The 14,247-nt window shown below is 54.1% G+C and overlaps 1 protein-coding gene across 1 annotated transcript; it reads right to left on the bottom strand.

The window, feature by feature from the left end:
• Positions 1 to 219: 219 nt before the first annotated feature.
• AMPD1 (adenosine monophosphate deaminase 1) lies at positions 220 to 13,786 on the bottom strand. The gene is given in 17 exon segments (XM_071578422.1): positions 220 to 639; positions 1,424 to 1,534; positions 2,434 to 2,607; positions 3,118 to 3,238; positions 3,757 to 3,920; positions 4,302 to 4,428; positions 4,536 to 4,699; positions 4,778 to 4,909; positions 5,134 to 5,328; positions 5,603 to 5,732; positions 6,087 to 6,306; positions 6,496 to 6,658; positions 8,017 to 8,182; positions 8,644 to 8,818; positions 11,534 to 11,567; positions 11,569 to 11,784; positions 13,745 to 13,786. Coding segments are annotated over 17 exon segments (2,490 nt in total). The 3' UTR covers positions 220 to 483.
• Positions 13,787 to 14,247: the final 461 nt, after the last annotated feature.

Raw genomic sequence — 14,247 nt, 5'->3', positions numbered from 1 at the left:
CATCACTCAAGTGTAGACCCCGCCCCTCAGGCAGAGGAGTGCCCGGAGCCACCGGCCATTGGCTGGCACGGCCATCAATCAAGTGGAGACCCCGCCCCACCACGCTTCGGAGCGCACAGAACCGCCGCCCATTGGCTGGCGCGGCCGTCACTCAGCGCTGGCCCCGCCCTCCCCTCACCCATTCAGGGCACTCAGTACCGCTTCAGAGACCACCGGGCGTTTACTGCGCGGCCGGGCCGGAGCGCTCGAGGTGTCACTCGGAGCCCTCCCCGTCCCACACGGAGCCCTCGCGGTGTCACCCGGAGCCCTCCCCGTTCCACACGGAGCCCTCGCGGTGTCACCCCGAGCCCTCCCCGTTCCACACGGAGCCCTCGCGGTGTCACCCGGGGCCGTCCCGGTCCCACCCGAGGCCCTCGCGGTGTCACCCGGGGCTGTCCCGGTCCCACCCGGGGCCCTCGCGGTCCGGCCCCGCCCCTGCCCGGCCTATTCGCTCTTGAGCCCCTCGGCGATGAGGTTGAGCTCGTAGCACCAGGTCTCGTAGCGATAGGCCACGCGGATCTGCGCCACGTTCGTCTTGCGGATGTCGTTGCCATCGGGCCCGTCCTCCCGGTAGTTTTCCCCCAGGAATTTCACCTTCTCCTGCCAGAGGCAAAGACAGCGGGGCCGGGCTCAGAACCCCCGGCTCGGAAAGGCCGGGGGAGAATTCCCGAGCCCGGGGTCGGGGCTGGTCCCCGGGACATCCCAACAGGAGTGTATGAAATCGCTGCAAAATGTGGAATACGTAATAATTTCTTTAGGAAGGATGTTCTTTGCTGTTTGGTCTTTGTGTACTTTCAAGCCTGATCAACCAGAAGGGATATTTGATCCGTGGAACAGCAGCCAACAAGCTCTAAGCGTTGTCTGGGTGTTAGAAAAGCAAATTGCTTGTTAAGGTTTGGGGCTGGACATCCTTAATGATCTCAGACCTGTGGGAGGTTAAAGCCTGGGGAAGAGGGAGGTGCCACTGAGAGTGGGCACAGGGAATGCAGAATTTATGGACCACAAGGATGTTTGGGAGACCTCCCAAGATAAGGAAGAAACTAATAAAGCCAGATCAGCAATTGTGCTGAAATCAGCTCTAATGGGGTAAAAGATAATTCTGGCAGGGACAGGTTGTGACCACTGACTCGGAGACCATCAACCCAAAAGAAGAGGAACACTGAGCATGGGACTAATTAACATGAGAAGTGAGAGAAGGTAAAATTAAAAACTATGTAACTTGCAGCCAATGAACCCTAAAATTTCCTAAAAGTTTTCTAAAATGTATAAAAAGTTACAAGTTGGCCGTGCTGGATTTGTGGAAGCCCAGGGACCACCCGGAATTGTGCAACACTGAAATAACTTATAATTAATTAAAATCCCAGCTTTGGTGGGCAGCACCCACCTCGTGGGACAGGCCACACTGCAGGACACTGTTCTTGGCGATCTCACACATGTCACACGTGCTGAGGTTGAAGACCTGGGCGGCGATGGCGTATTCCTCCATGAGGGGCTCCTGCAGCACAGGAGGGGTCAGGGGCCAGCAGGGACTGCTCTCAGAGCCACCGAGTCATCAAGGCTTGGAAAAGACCTCCAAGAGCAAATCCAGCCTTTGACCAACACTCCAGTTGCTCACTGAATATCACAAAGTGTTGCCTCTGCTTGTTTTTTGAGCCCTTCCAGGCACAGGAATCACAGAATCATAGAATGGATTGGGTTGGAAAAGACCTCCGAGATCATCAAGTCCAACCCTTGGGCCAACTCCAGTCCCTTTACCAGATCATGGCACTCAGTGCCACGGCCAAGCTCAGCTGAAAAACCTCCAGGGATGGGGAATCCACCCCCTCTCTGGGCAGCCCATTCCAATGCCTGAGCACTCCCTCTGTAAAGAATTTTTTTCTGATCTCCAACTTCAATTTCCCCTGGCAGAGCTTGAGCCCATCGTGCCCCCTTGTCCTATTGCTGAGTGCCTGGGAGAAGAGACCAACCCCCACTTGGCCAGAACTTCCCTTCAGGGAGTTCCAGACAGTGCTGAGGTCACCTCTGAGCCTCCTCTTCTCCAGGCTGAACACCCCCAGCTCCCTCAGCCTCTCCCCACAGCACTTGTGCTCCAGTCCCTTCTCCAGCCTCGTTGCTCTTCTCTGGCCCCGCTCCAGCCCCTCAATCTCTTTCCTGAACTGAGGGACCCAGAACTGAGGGACTCCACCACTGCTCTGGGCAGCTCATTCCAATGTTTAACCACTCTTTCCATGAAGAAATTTTTCCTAATCTGTAATACCCAAACTGAATTTCCCCTGGCACAGGGGGAGGTGGCCCAGCATATGCTGAACCCTCTGGAAGTGCCACTGGATTCCCAAAAAACCCGAGGCCCACACGGTCCCAGCCCCAATCACAGCCCCAATGCTCCCAGGGTACCTTGGTGTAGTGGAACTGCATGGGGTCATCTGTAGAAAGGGACACCATGAGCCCTTTTTGGTGGAAGTCAGGCAATGGATTCTTGGCATACTCCAGGAAGAGGCTGTTGTTGCTGAGTGGGGACATGGCAATGGGAATTTGGGCGAGGAAGTACAAGTACTGCAGCACCGGGCTCTGCAAAGACGAGCAGAGGGACCAGCTTAGGGATGAAGTTGCTGCACCTTCCACCCTTCCAGGGTCACTTCTCAGATCTGGCCAGGCCCCAGGCAGGGAATACAGTGCAGAGAACTCGTGTGTGCAAGGGAAGAGACAGGCAAGCCAGCAATCCCTCCTTCAGGGCCCACATGGAGCTCCAGATGCCAAGGAGCTCAAATCTGTCTGATGCCAGAACTCGGCTGGCTCCAATGATAACAAACATATCCTACAACAGGTCTGTGAGGCTGAACCCCCAAAATCTAACAGATTTCTCAGCCACATCCCCAAAGACACCTGGAAGAACCCAAAGAAGTAACACCTGCCTGAAGCCAGGCTGTGCCAGTGTAAAGCAGAGGCACAACCCACTGCCAGGTACACGGAGGCAGCAGTGAGCACCTTCCCCTGCTCTGCCACACCTGGGCTGCTCCTGGCAGGCTGCTCCACTTACCTTCTACAGGCTGAGCCCGTGGGAGACTCAACTCCACTTACCTTCTTGAGGTTGAGGCCGTGGGAGATGTTGTCTGCTGTCATGAAGGCAGCGAGCAGGTGTGTGATGGCCCCGGCCTCGCCGCAGTGCGGGCGGAACAGGAACGTGTTCATCCCTCGCTGCCTGAGCGCGGGGAAGGAGAGAACAGCAGGGTTGGGTGGCTGGGCCTGGCTTCAGGTCCAGCTCTGCCACTGCCCACAAATCCAGCCTGAGCTGGGAGCACATTATTCATTCTCTTTTCTCTTTACATGCAATAGATCATAGAATCATCATAGAATCATTGAATCAGTTGGGTTGGAAGAGATCTCTGAGATCATCAAGTCCAACCCTTGATCCAACTCCACTTTGATTACCAGATCATGGCACTGAGTGCCACGTCCAGTCTCACCTTAAACACCTCCAGGGTTGGAGAATCCACACCCTCCCTGGGCAGGCCATTCCAATGCCTGCAATGCCCCTCTGCAATCCCCAAGTTTTCACACAAGTCCTTCACAATTCCTACTGAGGAGTTTCTGGATTGCTTTGGCATATGAAGCGCCAAACTGAGCAAAGAGGCCTCATTTCTCCCACACCAAGAAGAGCTGAGATAACTCACAGGGCAGCCCCTTGGCCACCCCGTGGTGGCTCATCCTGGGCCTCACCTGCGCAGGTTGTTCAGCACCAGGATGTTGGCATACATGTAGTAGATGTAGTAGGTGTAGGATGGGTTCTTCTGAGAAGTCCACTCGTCTGGTTTTGGGCTTTTAGTGGAGAACATGTGCCCACTGTGCTTGGATTCATCATCCACGCTGTCAAACCCAGTGATCTGCTCGGCAAGGTAACAAAAATGGTGCATCTCCAGGCTGCCCACCTCACCCTGCCCCACTGCAGCTCACCAGAACCCACACCCCTGTGCCCCTCAAGAGCAGAGCCAGGCAGGGCTGCAGACATCACTCCTCACAAACCCCCGGGCTCTGTCAGGGGCAGATAAAGCTCACATCTTCTCCAAGAGGTGAGAATTTCACAGAGCCCCACAGCAGCCAGCTCAGGGAGTCTGAGCCCTCCCTGCACGTCTGGCCACAGAATGTGGCAGTAGGGCCACAAACCCACTGATGGCATTTTCCATGTTGGCCAATCCCCCATGTCTTGTGCACAAACAGGGATGGGGTTCTCACCACACTTGACAACATCATCAGGTGACACTCACGTGGCGTAGAAAGACGCTCAGCTCTTTGTGGGCTTGAGGATTGACAGTTGCCTCAAACACAGGAACAAAGATATTTTCCAGCATTTTCCCAAAGTTGGGCAGGAAATTCTTAGACCTGAACACATCACTGTGTGCAGAGACAGGGATTAGCTGCTACCAGAGGGACAACACGGCCCCCACAACCCCCTCAGGTATCTGTAAGGCACAGCATTCCCTCAGACCCACAACACATACTAAATCCTGGGGACTTGGATCATCCACTTCATGTTGGGGGAGTAGACCTTGTGGGTGTTGAACCACCTGGCCAGCTTGGCCCACTCCTGCTCTGACCGCCCGTAGATCGAGAGTCGAGGCTCCGTGTGCTGGTACTTGGCATCCTCCAGGTCAGAGCCAACCTCCTGCAAACCAGAGCAGACCATGGCACATGGACCCACAGCAGCCCCAAAGCTTCCCTTGCTCCCCTCCCTTCTCCTCACCTTGATGATGGTGGCAAAGTACTCGCCATTGATGGCATTCTCTGTCTTCAGGTAGAGGTCCCTCAGCTCACTGGCCCCCACAGGGTTGTACTTGTCGTTGAACTTGTCAAAGCGCTGGAATGTCTGTCGGCCCTGGGAGAGGGAGGATCAGGGTCAAACAGTGCCCCCACACACTGGGGCCAGGTGTGGCAGTGAGCAGGGGCTCACCCAAACCACCCAAAAAGAGAAAACCAGGAGTTGTGACACCCTGCCACAAATATTAACAAACACAGTATCTCAAGGGTGCACAGGGAAGGGAAAAACTATGCCTGTCCAGGAGGGGAGAGTGATCTTACAGTAAATGCCCTACCACTTACAGCATGGACATCCAGGGAATCCACTGTCAGGTCGTAGGGGTGCAGATTGAGCTGCTGGAAAAGCTGTTTCAGGGTGAGCTGTTGGCCCTTGGCATTGTGGACCACGCGGTCGGCATCCACGCGGTAGGATTTCTTGATGAAGCGCAGGAGGTGCTTCTGGTTCATGCAGGCTGCAGCGTGGATGTGCGTGTCCACCTGGGAAGCCAGAGGGACAGGTCTCCAGCCTCAGGTGGGGATGCTCAGGTACCACCCCAGGGAAGTGCCAGGGAGTGCCACATTGTGTGGGGAGCAGGGCTCAGTGGTGTGAACACAACAGACCTAGACCAGAGGCAGCCCAGCCAGCACATTCCCACTTGTGGGAACAATGCCACTGCCACATGCCTGGGACTAACATCCAGTTCCCAGGGAGGGGAAGGCACCAGGACAGCTCCTCCTCAGGGTCACCAGCACTGTAAGCCTTGCCCTTTACCTTTCTGCAGTTGTAGAAGTCCCGGTGTGGATTGTTCTTCAGCTCCTTCATCTCCTCCATCTCATTTAGCATTTGGTGCACTTGGAACTTGGACAAGAGGAACTTGAGGCGCCGGTGAGCGTAGGTCTTCCTGGTGAAAGCAAAGAGCAGAACAGTGACTGGGCTCCTCTCCCCTCAGCACAGGGATGCAGCTTTCACCTGAGGTGGAGGAGCTCCTGCTGGCCAGCCCTGCTTCCCTCAGGTGCTCCTCATGGCTCTGTTACAGAGCTTCAAAGGAAGGCTGGCCAGGTGGGAGCATATCCAAGGCCCTGTCTCCAATCCCTGAATGCCCTCTTTGCTTAAGGTGCAGATCCAGACGGCTGACAAGGGCCAAGGACACTTGGGCAGCCAGCTCTGTCATTAGTGGCTTCCTCCCTCCTCCCAGGAAGGGGAGGGGGCTGCCCTGACCTCCCCTGAGGCAGGACCTGCTGGGTCGTGCACTTACACAGGCCCCTGTGCAATCAGGATCAGGAGGAAGTTCATGTCATCCACAAAGTCCTCGAGGCTGGGGTAGGGCAGGTCCTTTGGCTCGTTCCTCTCCGCTGCTGCCTTGTCCGCATAGACGTAAACTACCCCATCCTTCATCTGGATGTGGTACCCCAGGTCCTCGGGGAGGTTCCCAGAGTCAAAGGGATCCTGTCCATCCTTCACTGGTGGGGTGAACACTGGAGCAAGAGGAGAATTCCATGGGGCACAGGCTGGCAGCCTGCCATGCTCCCCCACCCCAGGCAGTGGGCAGGGACACCCCCCCACTGTGACACCAAATAGGAGATTCTCTCATGGAGCACTTCCCCAATCCTTCCCTGCCCTGTGCTGAAGCCAGAGAGGAAGCCCCTGCAGGACACTGGGGGTACCTGGGCCGGTGTCACTCGCCCTCCAGGCCTCGCCCTCGATGGTGCGCAGGTACTGGGACGGGGTCTTGGGGAACCTCTGCAGGGACTGCTGCATGTTCTTCTCCCGGATGCACAGGGCACGGTACAGCCCTCTGCAGACAACTTCAAAGTCTTCAACTGTCACCTGCAAGGGGGTTGTTGCTGAAGGCAAACACAACTGCTGCCCAAGAGACACCCTGGTGCACCCAGGTGGAGAGAGGACAATTTTGGTGGATCATAGAATGGTTTAAATTGGAAAGGACCTTAAAGATCATCTTTTTCCATCCACTTGCTGTGGTCAGGGACACCTTCCACCAGTCCAGGTTGCTCCAAGCCCTGTCCAACCTGGCCTTGGACACTTCCAGGGATGGAGCAGCCACAGCTTCTCTGGGCAACCCTCACAGGGCAGAATTCCTTCCCAATATCTAATCCAGACCTACTGTCTCTCAGTTTGAAGCCATTCCCTCTTGTCCTGTCACTACATGCTCTTGTAAAATGTTCCTCTCCAGCTTTCATGTCATGTAATGCTGTATGTCATGTCATATCATATGTCATATCATATCATCTTATCATCATATCATCATATCATCATATCATCATATCATATCATATATCATATCATATATGGTATCATCCCCTCCCTCCCACTGCTCTGCCTGGGCAGGGCACAGAAGGGATGGTAGGCAGAGTCCCAGGCATGGCAAAGGGAAGCTCCTGGTGCCAGAGCCAGTGAATTCCAATGCCACCCCCTCTTACATTCCTCACTACAATCTAGAGTTGGCCCTGAAGTGGAAGCCAGGCCTGAGCAAAACATTAAAGCTATTTTTGGAGCCCAGGCTGAAACTGAAGCAGCAACAGCAACATACACTGACAGTGTGTCAACAATTTTTGATTTACTGCACAGACAAGTGTTTGGGGCAGTCAGAAGAGGCCCAAAGGAGTGGAGCAGGGGGTAGAACACCATGAGGTCATGGCAGGGGGAAAATGTGCCTGTTCAGGGAGGGATTCTCAGATTCCCCTAATTGCTCCTCTGCTATGCAGCTCCAAGCTGAGCTTGGGTCCACCAGCATCATTCCAGGGGCAGCACAGATGTAATAGGAAGCTGAGGAGGAGGAGACGGGGGGATTAGCACAGGATGTGATAACAGTCCTGGTGAACTGGAACTAGGTGACCCTGCTTGTGCAGAGGGCTTGGACCAGATGACCTCCCTCAGCCATTCTGGGATTCTTGGATATGCACAGATCCTGGACAGATTCAGCTGTGTGCAAGCAGAGAGGATGTGACAGAATGAGCTCAGCCTGCCCTGCCATCCTCCCTGGAGAATCCCATGGGAGCCATGGAGCAACCCACAGACTCCTGCAAGGAATTCATTCTGGATCCTCCAGGGATGCAGCAGGGCCTCACCAGATGCTTGAGAGGCACAGACTGAGCTGGGACACACCTGGTACAGACTCCTGTGACACTGTGACCGGAGGTGGTGGGACGAGCCATGGCAGTACCTACCCCAGAGGCATAATCCCCAGTGATCTGGACCCTCTGGAAATCAGGCACGGTCTGGTACTGGGGGCAGGTGGAGATCACCTCATCAATGGCAGGCAGGTTGGTTTGAGGCTTGTGAGCCACAGGCAGTGCCAGAGAAACTGTCTTCATGCGGAGCAGGCGCTTCCTCCTGCCAGGGAGGAACATCTCAGGCCAACAGCCCCATGCCATGGTCACACACAGGTGCAGGGACAGGGGCTCTTCCCACAGCCATGTCCTAACTGTGCACAACACAAATCAGCTCCCTGGTGCTTTCTGAGCACCTGGAAGAGACGCTGCCAAGAGCAGAGGCCACAGCTCACAAAGTGGCCACAGACTTTGGAAGTTGCATCTTTGCAGAGAAAGGTCTCCAGGTCTCCCTCTGCACCAGCTCTGTGGCCATTGCAGTGCTGACACCCAGGGAGCAGGCCAAGGGTGTCCAGTTGGAGAGGAAACCCTGGATACCTGACAGATGCCTTGGGATTACCAAGGATTTATCCCCCAGGTGTGATGAGCTATTCCCACAGGCCTTGATTTACATCCCCACTGCTGTGGCCAGGGGTGTGCAGGCTGTGCTGCCCTCCTTTCCCAGGAGCCCTGGGTGCTGCTCACCTCTTCTCCATCGTGACACTGCTCTCCTGCAGCATCATATGCACCTTCATTTGCTGCCGGGAGATGGGGCAGGTCTCCTCCACATCAAAAGGGGAGACTTCTCCCTTGACCTCCTCATCTTTCACCTCGAAGGCAAAGACCTTCTCGGCGATGGAGCGCATGGACTCGTCCATCTCTGCAGGGAGAAGGGCACAGTTCAGGCTCCCCCAGGCAGCTGCTCCCCAGGCACTGGCACAGGCAGGTGCTCATTTCCCATGTCCCTGTGGCCCCCATGCCCCTCTAAAAGACTCTGAGTGACCTCCCAAATCTGCCACAAAGCTGGGCCACACCTGGTGGGCTGGAGACTTACCTTGATGGCCCCAGCACAGCAGGAAAGGTACACACAGCCCAAGAGTGGTGCAAAAAGGCCCAGGAAGAAGCAAGTCCTTGGGAAGGACAGTTATGGGAGCATGCACTGGGTGGGAGAGGGGAAGAGTAGCAGAGCCCCCACAGCTCTGGAAAGCTTGAGACCCACTTGTTCCACAAGGCATCCAGTGAGGAGGAGGATGGAGGTATGGATGGAGAGGGCAGAGCCAGCAGCCCAGACACTCAGCTCCCACCATCCCAGTCAGCTGGAGAGCCCCAAATGGGGAGCTACAACATGGGCTGGACCCCCTCAGCCCCCACATGCATCGTGCTGCCAAAGTCACCACTGACACAAAGGTTGGCTGGGGCTTTATGAAGGAGAAGGAAGGTAAAAGCCCTTCCACAGCCAACAAAACACCGCAGAGCATCTCCCAGAAGAACACATTGCATGGCAGCACAGGACAGGAACAGAGCAGTTGGCAGCTCAGCACAAAGCAGGGTGAGGATCAGCATGGAAGGATGGACACCTCACACAGGACGTGGTCAGCATGTGAGGACCACAGCAGAACAGCCTGAGGGACCTCACCAGCACTCAGGGCTGCCAGGACAACACTGAACAAATTGCAGCTTCCTGTATCAAAGGGCCAAAAGCTGGGACCATTCCATATAACACTGAGGGGCACAGCTGGTACTGCCAGGAAATAGCATTTCTCCGGTGCTGAAAGGTCTCCATGATCATGTAACTGATGTTCCAGTGATCATGTCTGGGCAGTAACAGAGCAGAGCACAGAGAAACCCAACAATACTCACGTTTGTCTTCTGCTGTTTGAGATAAAACAGAGACAAAATCAAAGCTGTTGTGATCAGCCCTTCAAAGTCGGAGCCTTTTTACCTTCTCATATCATCAGTCATCACAAAGAGATTTGTAAAGTACAAGTTTAGCCAAAGCCACTTACAAGAGAATCAGAGAATCCCAGAATGGTTTGGGTTGGAAGGGACCCTAAAGCTCGACCCATCCCACCCCCTGCCATGGGCAGGGACACCTTCCATGAGCCCAGGGTGCTCCAAACCCTGACCCTGGACACTTCCAGGGATGGGGCAGCCACAGCTTCTCTGCCCAACCTGTGCCAGGGCCTGCCCACCCTCACAGGGAACAATTTCTCCTGTATATTTAATCTAAACCCGCCCTCCTTTTGCTTAAAGCCATTCCCTCTTGTCCTGTCACTCCATGCCCTTGAGAAAAGTCCCTCCAGCCCTTCTTGCAGCCCCTTTGGGTAGTGGAGTTAAGAGAGACAGAGCAGTAGCTGTCACCTGGAGCAACACAGAGATGTGAGTTTGGCATTGCCTGTTCCTGACAGAGCCTCGTTGGTGCCTCGATGTGTAACCAAACCCCTGCAGGTCCCATCCAACCTGAGACACTGTCTCTGTTTTCCCTGCAGCTGTCCAGGATGAAACATCTTCCAGACCCCAGGTCACCTCAGTGGACACTACAGGAGACCAACCAGCCATGTGGGGAAACTGAGCTGTGCTGGGAGGTCTCTCCCTACACCTGTGTCCAGGTGCAGGGATGCAGCAGGAGCAGAGGGAGGGCAGGACAGCCTTCTGCTGGACAAGCAAGCAGATATTTTAGTGACTTGGAGCACCAGGCTTGGCTATTTTTTGCCCATGACTCGCCCTCCTTTGTGGAGATCAGGATGGATGGGCATTTCAGAGATACCAAGTTCCATCTCCCTGTGGTCACATCTCTGCTTATTCCCAAACAGGATCAGACAGCTGAGGCACTTCCACAGATCCCCACTCCTGGTCACACAGCAACACTGAGAGGGTGCAGCTCCTGCCCTTTCCATCTGACCCAGCAGTCCAGGCTGTGACCCCTGACTGCCCAAATCCCAGCCACGAACTCTCCAGGCATTACAACTCCACATATTCATTTGCAATCAGAGCTTCCTGGAAATGCCTCCTTTGACCTTTCATCTCTCCAGTGGGTGCAAATTACACTCAGGAAAGGTTTACAACCTCCTGCTGCTGGTCCAGAGCCAGGCTTTAACACCAGGCTCACCCACTGGGACAGTGTGTGTCACACCACAGCCCTGCAATTCCACACACACTCTTATCAGAGCTGTTTGGTGCTGATACCACTCAGGGCTCTGCAGTCACATGTCCCACGTCCCTCTGCACTGCCCTGCAGAGCCTGGCTGGCCCTGCTCCTGCTGCCCAGCTTGTGCTCCCCATCCCTCGGAATGCAGCTCCCCACTTCTTCACCACTTTGACCAGAGACTCCCGAAATCCCTCTGGCCACTTCCACAGGGATTCAGAGGTGTCATTACATCAGGAGAAACAAGATTTTCCCTTCAGTACAAGCAGAACAAGATTTAAACAATTTCTTCAAAGCATTTCTTTGCTGCACCATCCCTAAAAATGTCTCCAAGCAGGAAGAAAAATGCCCAAGATCCCCAGTGAGGCCCCCTGGACCATCCAGAGCCCTGAGGCTGTGCTGAGAGCCTGCCCTGGGGCTCCTTGGCTCCCTGTTTGCTCTGAGACCTACCTGGAATTTTCACCCGGGCCATGGTTGCAGCAGAGAGTGCAGAGCCTCAGGAACAGCCTCTGTCCCGGGCACAGGGGCCGAGTGGCTGCACCACAGCCCAACACTAATTTTACAGCTTTCCCTTCCCTGTAATCAGACTCTCCCACTCTAAAAGGAGAGTGGAGATCAACTGAGGGACTATTTAAAGTGCAGCCACAAGCACTTGCAGCGAGACAGGTGAACCAAGGCTCAAATTTAATAAGTTTTTTTCTCTAAGTCAGGTTTTCATCTTACATTTCATGGAGTGTCACCTGTTTCCTGGCCAGAGTTCTCCTTCCCAGGGCAGCTGCACCTTTCTGAGATGGGCTGGGGAAGCCAGGCTTGTAAGAGAGCTAAACCTGATGCCTTCTGTGCTGAACCAGAGATTTAGAGGAAATTTCCAAGGCAGAGGGATGGTGTTTCCATCAGAACAGGGGCTGTGGATGGGAACAATGTGCTCTCACCTGTGCTGCTCGGAGACTTTTCCTGAGACAGGGATCTGTGTGGAAGCCTTAGCACAGATGTCCTCACATCTTCCCAGCTGAATCCAACAAAAGAAAAGGAAGGTGGGTCAAGGAACTCCTCCCTTAAGCTACACATGTGGCTTTGGTCTGGCAGAGCAGGAATCAGGTTGGGAAGCACCTCTTGGCTTGTTTAAGCAGATTGTTTCCAGCAAATTGGCACTGAGGGCTGTGCCCTCCTTTGGGGTGTCCTCAAACCCACTTCAGATCTCACCTGAAGCTGGAAAACAGCTCCTGCCTGAAGAAAAAGGCCCTACATGTTGCCAGAGTAACTCTGAGGTTCTGGCCCAGGTTCCTGGCGGGAAGTGGTGAACCAGAACAGGTCAGAAGGGTATAAGAGTTTTGATGTGAAAGAGTCTTTTCCTGTTTGTTTACACTTCAGTTCTTGGTGGTGTTGAAAACCTGCCCTGAAACAGGACAAATCAAGCAAAGCCTCTGGGCTGCATCAGCACAGCTTGATTTAAATAACAAGAGACTTTGGTCCCAGCACTGAAGGGAAGAGAAAAACCACCTGGGAAAGCCACCATTGTTTGGAATTCCAGTTGCATGCAAGGGATTCCTGTGGCATATTTTGCAGGAACAGCTATGGAGAAGGCTGGAATAAGTGACATTTTCTTGCATGAGATGCAGAGCTGGAGGAACAGGCCGTGGGGTTTGGCTGTGGGTGCACAGGGAGCTCATGGCACAACCAGTCAGTGAGGGCAGGTGAGCTGAGACCTGGCTCAGCATCTCCAGCTGGGACAGCTCCCAAGGCATCCACACACTCTCTGGAAGAGAAGTGCCCACTGTTTGATGAGTGACAGGGAATTATCCAGATTTCAGGGGATTTTATAACTTCCCCATTATTCCCCAAGAATATGAATTGATTTCCCCCCCTCCAACCTGCAGAGCTGCAGCAACAGGGCAAAGCTGGGGTGCTGTGACACTTTGGTTTCCTCTCCCCTCATGCTGATGCCATTTTCAGTATCTGAATTTTTCTTGCTCTTCCCCATCCCCAGGTCTGAGAGTCCCCAACACCACATTTTTGTTTAAATATTTCATTCAAGGTCCACAAAAAGAGGCTCCAGCTTGTTTTGCTCTCCCACAAGGTCTATACCCTCCCTTAACCTTCCTGCTTCTTGGATTGGGTTCTTGATCTTGGGATTCACATCTGACACCAAAAATAACCCTTAGGGTATAGGGGTCATCTTCCTCTTGATCCCTCAGCTTTTTTAATCACAGGGTCAACAGGGTGGGCTCCTGGTGGAAATCTGAGTAAAGGCTGGGCATGCTGAGCTAAAGTTAGATCTGCAAACCCAAGGACTGGCACAAACAACCCAACTTCCCACTCTTTTTCAGCTGGAAAGGGAGTGATTCACACCCAGAGGCTTCAGAGTGGCTCTGACTCCCCTCCACTTTCAGCTCTGAGCTGCCTTCCCTCCATCCAGGTTTAAGTCCAGGGAAAACAGCTGGACATGCCAGAAATTTGGCATTTTAGGGTCTTCTCCTGGCAGGATCTCCCTCTAACTCCCCTGGCAGAGCATCCACAGCACAGGGGCAGCTGTTCAAAGAGAAGCCATGAGGAAAGTTTTGCAAGAAAATGGTTTAAATTCCTGAAGAAGAAGAGTATGGACAAGAGAGAGGGCAAGAGGGATCTCACCAAGGTCCTCCTGGCTGTGCTGGATCAACTCACCCAGCCCTGAGAAACCCTCAGCCAGTTCTTCTCTCCCCACATTGCCCTTACTCATGCCCTGCTCAGCTTCCTCCAGGTCCGGGGGCATCAGCAACCAAAAGCACCCTGAGGTGGGAACAGATTGTCACAGAGAACAGTCCCAGCAGAGGAAAACAAGCCAAGAAACCCCTGGATTTGAGCCCCAACCTGCACTCATGTCCTGGGTCCTTCAGGAGGAGGCAGAGGCTCCTGCAGCTGCAGTGCCAGCAGTGCCCCTGGCACGGGGGGTCTGTCCTGAAACTCCTGGGACAGAAATCCAGGGTGGTTCTCCAGAGTCTGAGGAGAAACACACCTCAGGCACATTTAAAGTGGACAACCTGACCTGATGTGCCAGGAAAGCCAAGAGGGAAGTATTTCAGAAGAGGGAATTAATTAAAAGCCTGACAGGGAGGGTGATTTGGACACAGCAAGAACTTCAGGGCTGATTTCACCCTGGGAAGAGCAAGCCAAGAAGTTTCCCTCCC

The sequence above is a fragment of the Pithys albifrons genome, chromosome 28 (genome assembly GCF_047495875.1).
Source record: "Pithys albifrons albifrons isolate INPA30051 chromosome 28, PitAlb_v1, whole genome shotgun sequence".
Taxonomy (NCBI): Eukaryota; Metazoa; Chordata; class Aves; order Passeriformes; family Thamnophilidae; genus Pithys; species Pithys albifrons.
Note: the sequence above shows the minus strand (reverse complement) of the source record. Positions and strands in the feature narration are given on the sequence as shown.